The following is a 16,965-nucleotide window of genomic DNA, read 5'->3' as shown; positions in this document are numbered from 1 at the left end:
TCCATGCTGACCATCGATCACCTGTTCACACTAGTTCTATGTAGAAACAAGGAACTGCAGATGCTGGTTTTCACCAAAGGGCACAAAGTGCTGGTGTAACTCAGTGGATCAGTCTGAAGAAGTGTCACAACCCAAAACGTCAACTGTCCATGTTTTCCAGAGATGCTGTCTTACCCGTTGAGTTACTCCAGCACCTTGTGTACTTTTCACACTACGTCTATGTTATAATAATAATATATTCCTTTATTCGTCCCACACTGGGGAAATTTACAGTGCTACAGCAGCAAAGTGGATAGCAAGAGAGCAAGAGATCATTATAAATAAAAGATACATACATTGTCATCAGTTTTCTGTGTGTTCTTAGCTGTTATTGTTGACTCGTCTGCTGGGAGCAGTGCTGGTTGTGAAGTCTCACAGCAGCGGGAGGAAGAACCTCCTATATCTCTCCTTCACGCACTTGGAGTGAAGGAGTCTGTCACTGAAGGAGCTACTCAGTGCAGTGACAGTGTCCTGCATGGGGTGTCCTGCATCCCACTTCCGCATCCATTCCTTACACACTAGGGGCAATTTACAGAAGCCACTTAACCTACAACCTACTCGTTTTTGGGATGTGGGAGGAAACTGGAGCACCTGGAGGAAACCCTCGCGGTTATAGAGAGAATGTACAAACTTCACACAGTCATCATCCGAGATCGAACCTTGGTCTCTGGTGCTGTGAGACAGCCGCTCTACTAGCTGTGCCACTGTGCCACCCACATTCTCACAAACGAAACAGATTGGCACATATTCTGTGGTAGAAATAATGTTGAATGCATGAAATAAGAGCAGAAACAGGCAAATGGCCCCTGAGAACACAATATCATTTGATAAGTTCAAGGTTGGTCTGGTCTCCTCAAATGGTGCTGCCAAATCTGCAAAACTCTCTGTTGACCAGATAACTCTGTCTTAGCCTTGACTATATTTAATTACAACATCGCACACTCGGGTGTCTGTAATTCCAAAGGAATGCAAGTCTGAAAGAGGAAAATGCTCCTAATCTTGGTTTTAAGTGGCCCAACCCTTGTTCTGAGACCATGGCCACAGTTACAGACTCGCCTATAACGAAAACATTTTACATCTATCCCGTCAAGCACCCGCAGAACTATATGTTTCATTGAGACCATCTCCTTAAGAGTCAGAACAGTACGGAAAGGGGCTCTTCGACCTATCTTGTCCATGCCAACCAAGATGTCCCATCTAAGCTTGTCCCATTTGCTTGCTTTTGGCCCATAATCCCTCTAAACGTTTACTATCCATGTACCTGTCCAAGTGTCTTTTAAATGTGGTTATAGTACCTGCCTCAACGACCACCTCATTCCATAAACCCACCACCCTCTGTGCGAAAAGGTTGCCCCTCAGGTTCCTATTAAATCTTGCCCCTCTTACCTGAAACCTGTTCTCCTTCTTTTAGACTCCAGATGGTGTAGGCCTATTGTGCTCAATTATTTCTCCTAGGACATTTCTTTTCTATTTAATAGTAACACACTTTTTCAATAATTGTATTCCTATCCTTGCTGACAAAGCAGATCCTCTCAAATTATTTCCACTTTCTCACCCACTCTCTACACACTTGGGCAACTGTACAGAGGACACGCACGTCTTTGGAATGTGGGAGGACACTTGAGCACCCGGAGCATGGTGCCATCACAGGGGAGAACGTGCAAGCTCCATACAGACAGCACCAGAGATAAGGATCAAACCAGTCTCTTCTTCCACCTGAGCCAATGTGATAACCTCTAATCACTGAATTAATCAGTGATTGGTGTCCAATTTGACGTGAAATACAATTCTAAAAAGAGCGTTAAGTAAAAGGGGACAAAGATCTAGTCTTCCCATCATTTTACCTGTCTGGGCAGGTTCTATCTGTCTGCTGTAAAGCTAAGTATCTGGGACATGTCATCACAGATCAAATGTCTGATGATGAGAACATGTATAGACAGCGCCGCATGTTGTATGCACAAGCTAACATGTTGGTTAGGAAATTCCACTGGTGCTCAGGAAATGTCAAGATAAACCTGTTTAGAGCGTACTGTACTCCTCTTTACACTGCTCCTTTGTGGATAAAGTTTAATAAGTCAAGCATCCATAAACTTAAGGTTGCCTATAATGACTGCATGCGCATATTGCTTAGAAAGCCAAGGTGGTGCAGTGCAAGTGAACTGTTTTGTAGTGCAGGAGTCAATGCGTTTCATGCCCTGTTGAGGAATCTCATGTTTAAATTTATATGCCGATTGAATGGTTCTCAGAATTCCATCATTGTGCTGCTGGTAAATCCTGGTTTCAGTGCCGTGAGATACCTGTCACCTATGTGGAAACATTGGTATTCTTGCCTTTTCTAATTTAATTTAATTTTATATGTATATACTGTGTACTGTATGTGTATTCTAATGGACCATGAGTCTGCTTAATAAAATTTAATAATAATAATAATAATAATAATCACTGAGGATTACTTTTAATGTGTGGGTGAGTGGATGCAGTCTGGGAGAAGTCGATAAAAATGTGGGAATTTAAAAAAAAGTAAGATTAGTGTAAATTATGGTCAGTACGGACTCCGTGGGGAATAGTGTATTATGTATGTATTACTCTATAACTCCATCACTCTATCCCAGTTTGGAGTGCTAAACAGCTGCTGGAAAGTAATAATATCCACTGGGGGAGGTCCTCCGAAAAAAAGTTAATTGGGAAAATTATCTTAAAAAAATTGTTAGGTTAGCCTACACCTTTATTTTCCCACTAAAAATCTAATCTGCACAGGAGATTACCTCAGCCTTCAATAAAATATTGCAGCTGTGTCTCATCGTTGAAAATCATGGGAAATGGGTCTCTAAAGAACACTCTCCATGGCAACCACGGCAGCATAAAGGACTATAACAGGGGTGAGGAAACTGCAGGAGAGGGTAGGGCACGTCTTCAGTGTGTTTGGTTACACTCTCGCTTATGCCCCCCCCCCCCCCCATTCAACCGAAAAGATCGAGTCCTAATCTCCTGAGTGCTCTAAGCCACAGTGAGCTACGAGCTCAAAGCTCTGCGGAGATCTCAGTAAGCATCTCTGCGGTGCACTGCTGCAGTAGTATGTGAGATATGCAGAGAGCTCAAATCTCAAGGAGGCAGGTGCATGCAGCGCTATATCAATGTCCCAGGGGAGACTTTTTTTTTCACGCTGTGCTCCTTGGTTTAATCAGACTGAAAACAAAGATCTTTGGATGCGTATTAATGCTCAAATCTCTGTCAGTAAGACAGAGATGAGGACTGATGATGTCATTCTTCGTGTGCGCAGCGCAAAAGAAACATCAGCCATGTCTAAGTGATGTACACGGTCCAGTTTTGCACCAGACTGGATTTTAACAGCAAAGTCAGTAGCAGGTTAAAACCTCACGCAAAGCAGTCCGCACATTAAAAATGAGTTTAATTTCTCAGCTTTTATGTCCTCACAACTTACTATTTAGTCAAAATAAGACGCAGAGTACTGGAGTAACTCAGCGAGTTAGGCAGCATCTCTGGAGAACAGGGATAGATGATGTTTTGGGTTAGGACCTTCTTCGGTAAATCTTTGTATGTACCATTTCTAATATTTATATAGATTTATATATCTGTTTATATAGATTGTAAACAGTTCCAATACCAGTCTCTATGGCTGCACATGATGTAAAAAAATGATTAATTTAACCCTAATTTTATTTTTCTTTGTGACTAGTTATTTATCCATGTCAGTATGTTACCCTCAATCACAAGTGGGCTTAATTAGTGTCTCCTGCAAACACTTCCTTAACAATGGATTCTAACATTTTGCTAACAACCAATATTAGGTTCGCTGCCATGGAGTTCAACCTATCTTCTTTCCCTCCAGAATAGTAGGATCGCATTTGGTGCTTTACAACTCACTGGATGCTTCTGAGAATCTAAAGACAATGTCAAGACAATTTCTTCATTTAGGACTGAAGGATGAAGGCCATTATTCCAGGGCAGTTGCTAGTTCTGAGGAGAGGTTGAACTGATTACATTGTTTTCTCTGGAACACTGGAGGTAGAAGGGAGATCTGATGGAAGTGAATAACATTATGAAAGGCTAGGGTAAACAGTCAGAACCTTTTTCCCTAGAGTGGATATGTCAAGGACTAGAGGGCAGAGCTTTGAGGTGAGAGGGGCAAAGTTTAAAGGAGTTTAGGGGCAGCACAGAGCTGCTGCCTTACATCACCAGGGGCCCAGGTTCTACCCTGACTACTGGTGCAGTCTGTATGGAGTTTGTACGTTCTCTCTATGACGGTGTGGGTTTCCTTGCACAATTCCAAAGACGTACAGGTTTGTAGGTTAATTAGCTTTGGTAACATTGTAAATTGTCCCTAGTATGTTAATGTGATCTCTGATTGGCACGGAATCAATGGGCCGAACAACCTGCTTCTGCGCTGTATCTCTAAAGTGTATCCCTAAAGATGTGTGGGACAGATTTTGTTTACACAAAGGATGGGGGGGGGGGGGGGGGGGGTGCCTGGAACTCCCTGCCAGGGGCTGTGATGGAGGCAGGTACAATAGCGGCATTTAAGAGACTTTTAGATAGACACCTGGATATGCAGAAAGTGGAGAGATCGTATGCAAGCAGATAAGATTAGTTTATCTTGACATCATGTTCAGTATACATTGTCGGACAAAGGCCTGTTCCTGTGCTATACTGTTCTGTGTTTTCCATAGTGACATTAATTGTTTTAAATTCTTTATTCTTTTTCTCCTAATATTTGTGGTTTGTTTTTAGTGGCTTCTACTGTGACAACATGTACAAAATATTTGTTTAACATCGCTGTTTTTTCGTTATTGCCCATTATTAATTCCCAATCAGAGCTTCTAAAGAGCCAATGTTGACTTATGCTACTCTTTTCTACCTTCCCATGGAAGCACTTACAATATTCTTTTTATTCTCATTTTCCCTCTTTGTCAATATTTTAATTCTCCTTTATTGGTCTCTAATATTCTTCGTATTCTCAGGCTCACTTCCATTTGTGCAACTATATAAATCTTTTTTTCCCCCAACCTAAAATCATCCTTAAATTCTTTAGATGGCCACAGATGGATCACATTTCCCAAGGAGATTTCATTTGCAAATGTAATGTCTGTATTTGCGATTTATGTGGTATTTTATCACATACATATGCCACTCTTTATCTACCATGTTACCCCTCATCCCTTTTTATAGCTAGTTTCAGAGTTAAAGTTGTTCCCAAAGGAATGTTGAAATCCTAGCATATTCTTCCCCAAAAGATTCTTCTCTGTGAGATTACTAATTAATCCAGGCTCATGACACATCAAATATGATGCTCCTGGCAAGGTGAGGGAATTGAATATGGAAACTGGAAATATTATAGAACGTCACTTCTGCAAACTTTACCAAACATTTTGCAATATTGAAGAGCATGAAGCTAACCACCAACTGGGCAGCAATCACGATAGAGCAACGTGAGGCATAAGCATCCCAGTAGAAATGAATTAAGTAATATTAAAAGTTGTAAGGCTGTAAACACAAATAGACACATTTCAACAACACAGATTTATATAAAGAATAATTAAGTATTGTGCCCCTCAGTACTGAATCAACACAGGGAATATATCCTCTGCCCATATAAAAATCCTCAGCCACTTACTTTATTTTTGATTTTCTCGAGCCAGCTTCTAACTGAAAAAGGATAGAAAATAGCTGTGTTAGAACATGTTTTCTTTTGAAACAAACTCTAAGAAATGATGAAATTAAGGCAAAATATTTACCAAATAATTCATTGGAATACACCTTGGTGACCATGGAAGTGAAGCAACAGAAGCAAGGACAATACTACCAGATAGACATTATTCAATTATGAGCTATGAAGCCCAAGCTATCAATAGTCCTGTAGACTGAGTATCAATTGCCCATTGGAAAATTAAATATTAATGTGTTCCCTATTGTTCGAAATAATCACAAATACTTTGGAGGTTTAATCATTGAAGGTTAAATGCCCCTTGAGGACCTACTATAACACATTGAAAGATCGCCTAATATTTCGTAATAAATCAATGTCTGTCAATCTGCAATTACAATCCATCAGAATGACAAATAGATTTCAGACTCATGTAATAAATCAAGATGACGATACATCGGTGGCTAACTTTATCCTTTTTCCATTCTTTACTGTGTTGAAGCAACAATTAGTCTTCCAAGGGAGCTAATTCGTGCTATTCTAAACAGCAGTGGATACTGTTGCCCACTTAGTTGTTTAGTTTAGTTTATATACAGCATGGAAACAGCCCCTTCAGTTCACCGAGAACATGACGACCATCACACTGGTTCTAAGTTATCCCACTTCCTCATTCACTCCCTATGCACTAGGGGCAATTTACAGAGGCCAATTAACTTACAAACCCACATGTCTCTGGAATGTGGGAGGAAACTGGAGCACCCGGAGGAAAACTACGAGTTCACAGGGAGAACGTGCAAACTCCACAAAGACATCACCCGAGGTCAGCCTGATTGAGCCGGGGTCTCTAGTAATATTTGGGTCTTTGGTAATAAATCAATTATGTCAATCAACCTGCATTTATAATCCATCAGAATTAAAAATAGATTCCGGTCATGTAATAAATGATATAATGGAAATTGACATAATACAAAAGTAGCAAACTTTATTCTTCTCCAATTCTTTACTCTCTTGAAGCAATTAGATTTCCAATGGAGCCAATTCATTGCAATTCTAAACAGGATGCAGAATTGCTGTTGACTGTTTATTTATCTGTACATAAAAGTCTGGAAATAACAGGAATATAATGCTTCCATGAATCATTGTCATGATATTTATATGGGAATAATTAGAATTCAATGCATATGTTGATCTAATATGCATACGTAAGGCAATTTAGTTCTAATGATAACAGTATTTAATGCTAAATTCAACTGCAGTATAGTGGTAGGAAATATCCTAAAACCCCATTACAATATTTGCTACATTCAAACTGGTTATTACAATGAGAATGTTTACAAAGCCAAATGATACATTTCAATGACATTGCCTGCTGTGCTAACTCCAGGCTCCTAAACAGAGAAATTATGCCTGTGATTCCATTTATAATAATGGCTCTAGATGCTGTTTTCAATTGGTCTAATGCAAGCTAAGCGTGTTTAATGAGGCATCCAAAGCAACCATCCTCAATGAGCACATAAATCACTCCACTGCCAGATTCTCTGCAATATATATTTTTGTCAGCTGCACCAGAGAACAGCGGAAGTGGGTTCGTAATCACCAAAATGTTCCATGAGAGTGATGGACTTGTAATATGTGCTATTTTGGTGACGAATAACCCAAATATCCAAGGATATGGAATAGATTAAATAATTAAATGGAGACACAACCATTATAACTCTTGCTACACTGGTGGGTTTAAACTAAACAGTGGGGGGGTGTAGGTAAATAACTGCAGATGCTGGTACAAATCGAAGGTATCACAAAATGCTGGAGTAACTCAGCAGGTCAGGCAACATCTCAGGAGAGAAGGAATGGGTGACGTTTCAAGTCGAGACCCTTCTTCAGACTGATGTCAGGGGGCGGGACAAAGGAAGGATATAGGTGGAGACAGGAAGAAGTGTAGTCCAGATAGCTGTGTGAGTCAGTGGGTTTATAGTAGATGTCAGTCAATAGTCTGTCTCCTGTGATGGAGATGGTGAGGTCCAGAAACGGTAGGGAGATGGGGGGGGGGGGGGGGGGGGGGGGGGGGTGGGGGTGGAGTCAACAACGTGGAAGCATATGCGTGCAGTTAATGGGAAAGAGAGTGTTGGAGGGCAGGGGGATGGGAACCAATGCAAGGAGACAGAGGGACATAAAAGGAGGACAGAAGCAAAAGATAGAAGAGAGATAAGAAAACAAACCTGAAAGCTTTGTGCGCATAGCAAAGGTACAGCAGTTATCATGGGTGACTTTAATCTACATAGAAATAGTGATCATTATCCAATGTTCTCTCGACTCTGGATCAGTTCCTGTGGACTGGAGGGTAGCCAATGTAACACCACTTTTTAAGAAAGGAGTGAGAGAGAAAACGGGGAATTATAGACCAGTTAGCCTTAAACCCCTGTCCCACTTCGGCAATCTTTTAGGCGACTACAGGCGACTAGGCTGTCGCCACATGGTCGTCGGGGTGTTGCATGTATGGTCGTGAGTCGTAGTGTTTTTCTGGTCGCCGCTGGATTTTCAGAACGTTGAAAAATTTTCGGCAACAGTAGGATTGACGCCAATGAGCGTAGATTGATGTCTCCTTACGTAGATGCTGTTGTAGGTTGTCGCCAGGTGACGTAGGTTGTCGTCGATGCTGACTTCGGTGAATTCCATTGGCGACTACCAACATCAACCTACGTCAATTGGCGACAGGTGCCGACATCAAATCCGGAGGCGAAAATGACCTGAATTGTCTTCATTTGTCGTCAGTTGTCGCCGTCAGGGTCGTAGGTTGTCGTAGCTTGTCGTGGTTGGACGTGGGTTGACTTCAGTTGTTGTAGGTTGTCACCTGTGTGGTCGTAGGTGTGGTCGTAGGTGGATGTCCTACCCGCGACGATTAGGTTGCCGGTTGTCGGTAGCTTGCCGTCGACTAGGTGGTATGTTGTAGCTTGTCATAGACATTGTTCTTAGGTGGGTCCAGTCGCGGTTTTTCGGCAACCTGCTACGACTATGACAGTCGCCGGCAGTCGCCTAAAAAAACGCCTAAGTAGGACAGGCCCTTTACATCGGTACTGGGGAAGATGCTTGAGTCAATTAAAGATATAATAGCAGTGCATTTGGAAAGCAGTGACAGGATCGGTCAAAATCAGCATGGATTGATGAAGGGGAAATCATGGTTGACTAATCTACTATAATTTTTTGAGGATGTAACAAATAGAATGGGTAAGAGAGAGCCAGTGGATGTGGTGTATCTGGACTTTCACAAAGCCTTTGACAAGGTCCCACACAAGAGATTAAACTTAAAGCACATGGTGCAAAATTAAAGCACATGGTGCAAAATTAAAGCACATGGTATGGGGATAGGGTATTGACATGGATAGAGAACTGGTTGGCAGACAGGAAGCAAAGAGTAGGAATTAACGGGTCCTTTTCAGAATGGCAGGCAGTGAATGGTGGTGTGCCGCAAGGCTCGGTGCTGGGACCCCAGTTATTTACAATATATATTACTGATTTAGATGAGGGAATTAAATGTGACATCACCAAGTTTGCGGATGACACAAAGCTAGGTGGCAGAGTGAGCTGTGATGAAGATGCTTTGAGGCTGCAGGGTGACTAGGATAGGTTGGGCGAGTGGGCAGATGCAGTATAATGTGGATAAATGTGAGGTTATCCACTTTGGCGGCAAGAACAGGATGGCAGATTATTATCTGAATGGTGTCAGATTAGGAAAAGGGGAGGTGCAATGAGACCTAGGTGTGCTTGTACATCAGTCACTGAAAGTAAGCATGCAGGTACAGCAGGCAGTGTAGAAAGCTAATGGCATGTTGGCCTTCATTGCATGAGGATTTGAGTTTAGGAGCAAGGAGGTCCTACTGCAGTTGTACCGGGCCCTGGTGAGACCGCACCTGGAGTACTGTGTGCAGTTTTGGTGTCCAAATTTGAGGAAGGATATTCTTGCTATTGAGGGCGTGCAGCGTAGGTTCACTAGGTTGATTCCCGGAATGGCGGGACTGTCGTATGTTGAAAGGCTGGAGCAATTAGGCTTGTATACACTGGAATTTAGAAGGATGAGGGGGGATCTTATTGAAACGTATAAGATAATTAGGGGATTGGACACATTAGAGGCAGGAAACATGTTCCCAATGTTGGGTGAGTCCAGAACAAGGTGCCACAGTTTAAGAATAAGGGGTAGGCCATTTAGAACGGAGATGAGGAAGAACTTTTTCAGTCCGAGAGTGGTGAAGGTGTGGAATTCTCTGCCTCAGAAGGCAGTAGAGGCCAGTTCGTTGGATGCTTTCAAGAGAGAGCTGGATAGAGCTCTTAAGGATAGCGGAGTGAGGGGGTATGGGGAAAAGGCAGGAATGGGGTACTGATTGAGAGTGATCAGCCATGATCGCATTGAATGGCGGTGCTGGCTCGAAGGGCTGAATGGCCTACTCCTGCACCTATTGTCTATTGTCTATCAGCCATGATCATATTGAATGGCGGTGCTGGTTTGATGGGCCGAATGGCCTACACCTGCACCTATTTTTCTATGTTTCTTTCTATGTTTCTATGTTTCCCATCCCCGTATCAACCTTTATATCTTGGGCCTCCTCCATTGCCAGAGTGAGGCCACACACTAGTGGAGGAACAATATCTCATATTTCACTTGCGTAGCTTACAACCCAACAGTATGTACATTGAATTCCCAATTTTTTAAATAAAACTCTCCCACCCCAGTGCGCACTCACCTGCCCCTCTTCTCCCCCCCCCCCCCCCCCCCCCCCGCAGCCCATTCCTCCTGTATTCCACCCTCTGGGTTTACATTTCACTGTTCCTTACCCTTTTCTGAACTCTTCGTCTCCTTTTCACCTCTAGTCTTTGGACTTACTCCACCCATCTGCTAATGAATCCCCCCCCCCCAACACCTCCTATCCTCCTATCACTTGCCAGGCTTTGTCTTGCCCTCATCTCTTTTTCCAGCTTTCTCCTGCTTACTTCAATCTGAAGAAGGTCCTGACCCAAAACTTTGCCTACCGTCTTGATACAGGGGGCATGGTTGCGTTCTGCAGCTGCGGCTCACCGGCAGTCTCTCTGTCTTTTTTTTGTTTTGTCTATTGTCATCGTTTAAATGTATGTTTTGATCTATTTTTAGCTCTGTATATGTGGGGGGTGGTGGGGGGGTGGGGGAAACCCTTTTTTCTAATCTCCTCCTCAACGGAGATGCGACCTTTACCGTGTCGTATCTCCGTTCGCGCTACGGCCTAACACCGTGGAGTCGGCGGCCTCCAGCTGGGATCGACCTTGAAGACTCCGGTCGCAGGGCCTGGACTTACCATCTCGGAGGCTTCGGCCGTGGGCCCTGCAGACCGCATCATCTGGAGCTCGCAGGTCTCTGGCTGGCGACTGGCTTTCGGGAGCTCCAGCCATAGCAGCTTCGACCGCCCCGAAGCGCGAGGTTTGATCGACCCGCTCGCAGAACCTTCATCGCCCTGCGTGGCTCGACCGCGGCACTTTCCATCGCCCGGTGGGGGCTCAGGACCTTCATCGGCCTGCTCGGCTCGGCCCTGGGACTTTCCATCGCCCGGTGGGGGCTTCAAAAGTCGGGAGCCTCGATCGCCTCGTGGCACCACGGGAGAAGAATGAGGAGGAGATAAGACTTTTCTTTGCCTTCCATCACAGTGAGGGTGTGCCTGGAGCAATCACTGTGATGGCTGTTTGTGTTAAAATTGTAATTGTGTGTCTTGTGTTTTTATTGTCTACTGCCGGACCCTGACGTGAGAGGACGCTGGCGCTATTTGTTCGCCGCTTCTCCGTCAGGACAGTTTGTCTGTTTGTTTTTATGTCATGACTGTTTTTATAAAGCGTCTTTGAGCACTTGGAAAACCGCTATATAAAATAAATGTTTATTATTATTATTATTATTATTATTATTATTATTATTATTATTATTATTATTATTATTATTATTATTATTATTATTATTATTATTATTATTATTATTATTATTATTATTATTATTATTATTATTATGATTATTATGATTATTATTATTATTATTATTATTATTATTATTATTATTATTATTATTATTATTATTATTATTATCCACTCCCTCTACAGTTACTGGCCTGACCACTGAGTTACTCCAGCACTTTCTGTTTTGCTCAAGATTAAATAACTATACAATTTATGCACATCATAATTTTCTAGGTTACCGGTCTCGGGAAAATAATTTACAGTGTAAGTGCAATATTTGTTAAAAAGCAAATTTCCAGAAAATTACATAATATACCATTTGCTTTCATGTGATGCTTTTGAAATCCAGCCATCTCTGGTTGCTCAAGGGTGATGAATATAGGAGATGGGACATTGTGTTGCAATTTTACAAATGACTGGGTAGATCGTGCATGGAGTAGCGCATGCAGTTCAGATCAGCATGCTATAGGAAGGATGTGGTTGCATCAGAGAGCATGCAGAGGAGATTCACCAGGGTTTTTTAGGATTAAAGAACTTTAGTTATGAGGAGAGTCCAGGCTTGCTTTCCTTGCAGTGAAGGAGGCTGAGGAAACGACCTGATAGAAACATACAAGATTATGATATACTATGTATAGGGTAGATCGACACAAAATGCTGGAGTAACTCAGCGGGACAGGCAGCATCTCTGGAGAGAAGGAATGGGTAAATAGTTAGTCTTTTACTCATGATAGGGGGTATCAAAAACCAGAGGTTTTTGTGCAGTTTAGTTTAGATTAATTTGGAGATGAAGCAAGGAAACAGGCCCACCAAGTCCACGCCGAGCATTGATCACCTAGTCACATTAGTTCTAATTTCTCATGCTACACACTAAGAACAACATACCAAGGTCAATTAATCTACAAACCTGCATGTCTTTGAGATGTGGGAGTAAACCGGAGCACCTGGAGAAAACCCATGAGGTCACAGGGAGAATGTGCAAACTCCACACAGACAGCACCCAAGGTCAGGATCAAAACCGAGTCTCTAGCGCTCTAAGGTGGCAGCTCTACCAGCTGTTTATGATGTGTTTTAAAAGTTGATCCAGGGAATAAATTTTGTTTTACACAGAGAGTGGTTGATATCTGGAACAGACTGCCAGAGAAACTGATGGAATCGGATACAATTACTATCTTAACTACAAGAGGCATTTGGGCATACATTTATATAGGTAAAGCATACGTTCCAAATACAGACAAATATGTTAGTGAGCACAGACATCGCTATGGACGTGTTAGTTCGAATATATTATTCCATGAACTTTAATGTCTGTTAACAACAAAATAATTATCTGATATATAGTTTGAAAAGAAATTCAAACATTAGTGATGCTGTACTTGGAATATTGTGTTTTGCTTTAGTCACCCTGCTATAGGAAAGAAGCCATTAAATTGGAAAGAGTGCAGAGAAGATTTGTGAGGATTTTGCCCGGACATGAAGGAGAGGTTGGGTAGGGTAGGACTTTATTTCTTGGAGCACAAGAGGCTGAAGCATGATCTTATAGAGATGGATAAAATCATGTGGGGGATTGATAGTATGATTGCACAGCCTCTTTCCAAGGGTAGAGGAATCAAGAATTAGGGGTGAGAGAGGACAGATTTAATAGGAACCTGAGGGGAAATCTTTTCACACAGAGGGCAGTGGGTATATGGAATGAACTGCAAGAGGAAGTAGTTGGGGCAGGTACAATAACAACATTTAAAAGACATTTGAACAGACACATGGATAGGAAAGGTTTAGAGGTGTATGAACCAAACAAGGGCAAATGGGACTGGCTTAGATGGGGCATCTTGGTCTGCATGGATGAGTAGAGTGAAAAGGCCTTTTTCCGTGCTGGATGACTCCAATGACACTAACTGGAGTATGAAGGTTAATCATAAAGACTAAATACTCTGACGTTTGATATCAGAAAGTCATTAGACTTCAAGTGTCTTTTGCCGTCAGTCATGGAACAAAAGCTCATGCAAGCAAAATAAATTAAGTCAATTGTCAACTTTAATCTGCATCTGCAATGCTCTAATGATCATGTAAATACATTATTCAGTTGACAGTAGATACCTGCAACATGATACTCGCTGAAATTACTCAACAGCTTATGAATATTAATGTGAAGGCGTTTCGTTCGTAGCTGCAGAAAATGTAAAATATTTGAATTAATGGGATTTCAGATACAAACAAAACACAAGGCAGTCAATGTGTCTGAACATAGGTCTTCAAGCCACATATGCCCTCAGTCAATTCCTGACTGATTTATATTGTGAAGTTCAGATCTGAGGTTGATGGTTTCAAGAAAATATATCGATTTCAGGCCAGATAGGTTCACATGGAAATGGTGAAGAAGTTAGACGTTAATACCTTGACAAAGTATTTTGTCAAATCCCATCCTGATTGACAGCATGTCCTGTTATTAATTATCAGCATCATCAATACACCTCTTCGAAACCTTTTGACCCATCTCTCTTCATCAACACCTCCTCAGCTGTAACTTTTTATTCTACACTCAATCCTTGGATATGTTTTCAATCCATTCATCCCCAATCTACAAAAAGGCTAAGCTGGCCAAAGTCACGATTGACATTCTCCATGACTGATGTTCTATGTTATTTTCTCATGAACTCCCTACACACTCAGGGCAATTTACAGAGAACAATTAACCTACAACCCGCAAATTTTTGGGATGTGTGAGGAAATCAGAGCAACCGGAGGAAACCCAAGCTACCACTTGGGGAACGTGCAAACTTCATATAGACAGCACCTGAGGTCAGGATTGAACCTGGGTCTCTGGCGCTGTGAAGCAGCAGCACAACCAGCTGCTCTACCAATGTATTGTTTAAGACAGAGGGGAATGCAAATGGAATAGGATGAGGGCATGTAACAAAAATAATCAGAACCTTGAACAAATACAGTGCATTCAGAAAGTACTTTTTCCACATTTTGTTACGTTACAGCCTTATTTTAAAATGGATTAAATTCATTTTTTTATCATCAATCTACACACAATACCCCATAATAAAAAAGCGAAAACAGGTGTTTAGAAAATTTTGCAAAGTAATTAAAAAGAAATAACTGAAATATCACATTTACATTTCTTGGTCACCTCCCTGACCAAGGCCCTTCTCCCCCAATTGCTCAATTTGGCTGGGCAGTCAGCTCTATGAAGAGTCCTGGTGGTTCCAAAGTTCTTCCAATTAAAAATGATGGAGGCCACTGTGCTCTTTGGGACCTGCAGTGCTGCAGAAATTGTTTTATACCCTTCCTCAGATCTGTGTCTCAACACAATCCTGTCTCAAGGGTCTACAGACAATTCCTTCATCTTCACGTCTTGGTTTTTGCTCTGAGATGCACTGTCAACTGTGGGGCCTTATATAGACAGGTGTGCGCCTTTCCAAATCAATTTACCACTGGTGGACTCCAATCAAGTTGTAGAAACATCTCAAGGATAACCAATGGAAACAGGATGAACCTAAGCTCAATTTTGAGTGTCATAGCAAAGGGTCTGAATACTTATGTAAATGTGATATTTCAGTTATTTATTTTTAATTACTTTGCAAAAATTTCTAAACACCTGTTTTCGCTTCATCATTCTGGGGTATTGTGCGTAGATTGATGATAAAACAATTTTTTTTAATACATTTTAAAATAAGGCTGTAACGTAAAAAAATGTGGAAAAGGTGAAGGGGTCTGAATACTTTCTGAATGCATTGTATGCCAGTGCGACAGGATGTAAAAAATTAGGAATGGACATTTATGGACATTCCTCTTATTGGCCTTTTGCCATCCCCATCCCATAAAATCCTGGCTCTAAACAGCATCTGCAGGCAACAACAGCTCCAAAGCTGCAAAGAGATTATATTTTGTCAGTTAACAATACGTGCCCAGCACTGTAGGTTGCTGTGATAAATATAACCTCCCTGAAAGGATTCAGATCTAATCCATTAACTGCAATGTATTCTTGTGTGGGCTGTCATCATGTTGACATAGTTTATGCAGAAACAACTGCAATACATGGAATTTTGTGGCTTCTAGTCACGATGCCTGAGGTTACATCTGTTTAAATGAAACACATTCGGAGCATGGTGCAACGCACTGACCAATGCAATAAATAATTGCTTTGAAATATTTCGTACGAGGGCGCAAATGTGGTGCAGTGGTAGTTGCTGCCAAGGTGCCACGGACTCGGGTTCAATCCTGACCATGGTGCTGTTTGTATGGAGTTTTACGTTCTCCCTGTGACCGCGTGGGTTTTCTCCGAGTGTTCCGGTTTCCTCCAACACTCCAAAGACGTACAGGTTTGTACTTTAATTGGCTTTGGTGAAGTTATAATATTGTCTCCCTATGTGTAGGATAGTGCTAGTGTAAACGGGTGGTCGCTGGTCGGCGCGGACTCGGTAGGCCGAAGGGCCTGTTTCTGCGCTGTATCTCTAAAGTCAAAAGTGAGGGCTTTTCATTTTATTCAGCAAAGAACACAGGCATGATATGAAACTTTTTTTTTTAGGTTAAGGTTTATTATTGTCACATGTACTGAAGTACAGTGAAAAGCTTTGTTTTGCATGCTATCCAAACAGATCAGATTTACCACCTATGAATACAATCAAGTCAAACTCAAGTAGATAAAGCAAAGGGAAAGATACAGAGTGCAGAATATAGTTCTCAGCATTGTAGCATATCAGTTCGATAGACAAAGTCCAATGTCCACAATACTATAGAGGTGAATCGGACAATACCCTTAGCTTATGGAAGGACTGATAACAGAGGGGCAGAGGTTGTTGCTCAGTCTGGTAGTGTGTGCTTTGAAGATTCTGTACCTTCTGTCAGACAGAGGCAAGGAGAAGGAGGAATGACAGGTGTGGGACAAGTCCTTCCTTGGGACAAGTGGCTTTATGAAGGCTTTCTCTTCTATAAACACTGAAGTCTAATATATTTGACATGAATTTTATGTGCTGCTTATGCTTATTTTATGATTATCTAGTTTTTCTCCTCTCATTTCCCTTTATAAGCCTATTTATATAATTCTGCTGCTTCATTATTTTCAGACCCATATGAAGAGAAATTGATTTTCTTTAAGCTTAATTTCCAAAGTGCTTATCCATCATTAAATGGTTTTGACTGGTTAAATGCTGTGCTAAATCCCACACTAAACTACTTCATTCTTTGCCTACTCCTCATACACCAATGAGCCAAAACATTATAACCACTGACAGGTGAAACGAATAACATTGATTATCTTGTTACAATGGCACCTGTCAAGGGGTGGGGTATATTAG

At 41.7% G+C, this 16,965-nt stretch overlaps 1 protein-coding gene across 2 annotated transcripts in view; it reads right to left on the bottom strand.

Annotated features, from left to right (window-relative positions):
• armh4 (armadillo like helical domain containing 4) overlaps positions 1 to 16,965 on the bottom strand; it is an 88,747-nt gene that overhangs the window by 10,234 nt on the left and 61,548 nt on the right. For both annotated transcript variants that reach the window (XM_078406628.1, XM_078406629.1), the window contains one exon: positions 5,672 to 5,703. In XM_078406628.1, coding sequence (XP_078262754.1) covers positions 5,672 to 5,703 — 32 coding nt within the window. The remainder of the gene's footprint in view (positions 1 to 5,671; positions 5,704 to 16,965) is intronic.

The sequence above is a fragment of the Rhinoraja longicauda genome, chromosome 10 (genome assembly GCF_053455715.1).
Source record: "Rhinoraja longicauda isolate Sanriku21f chromosome 10, sRhiLon1.1, whole genome shotgun sequence".
In the NCBI taxonomy this organism is placed as follows: Eukaryota; Metazoa; Chordata; class Chondrichthyes; order Rajiformes; family Arhynchobatidae; genus Rhinoraja; species Rhinoraja longicauda.
The sequence above is the reverse complement of the archived record's forward strand: the minus strand, read 5'-3'. Positions and strand labels throughout refer to the sequence as shown.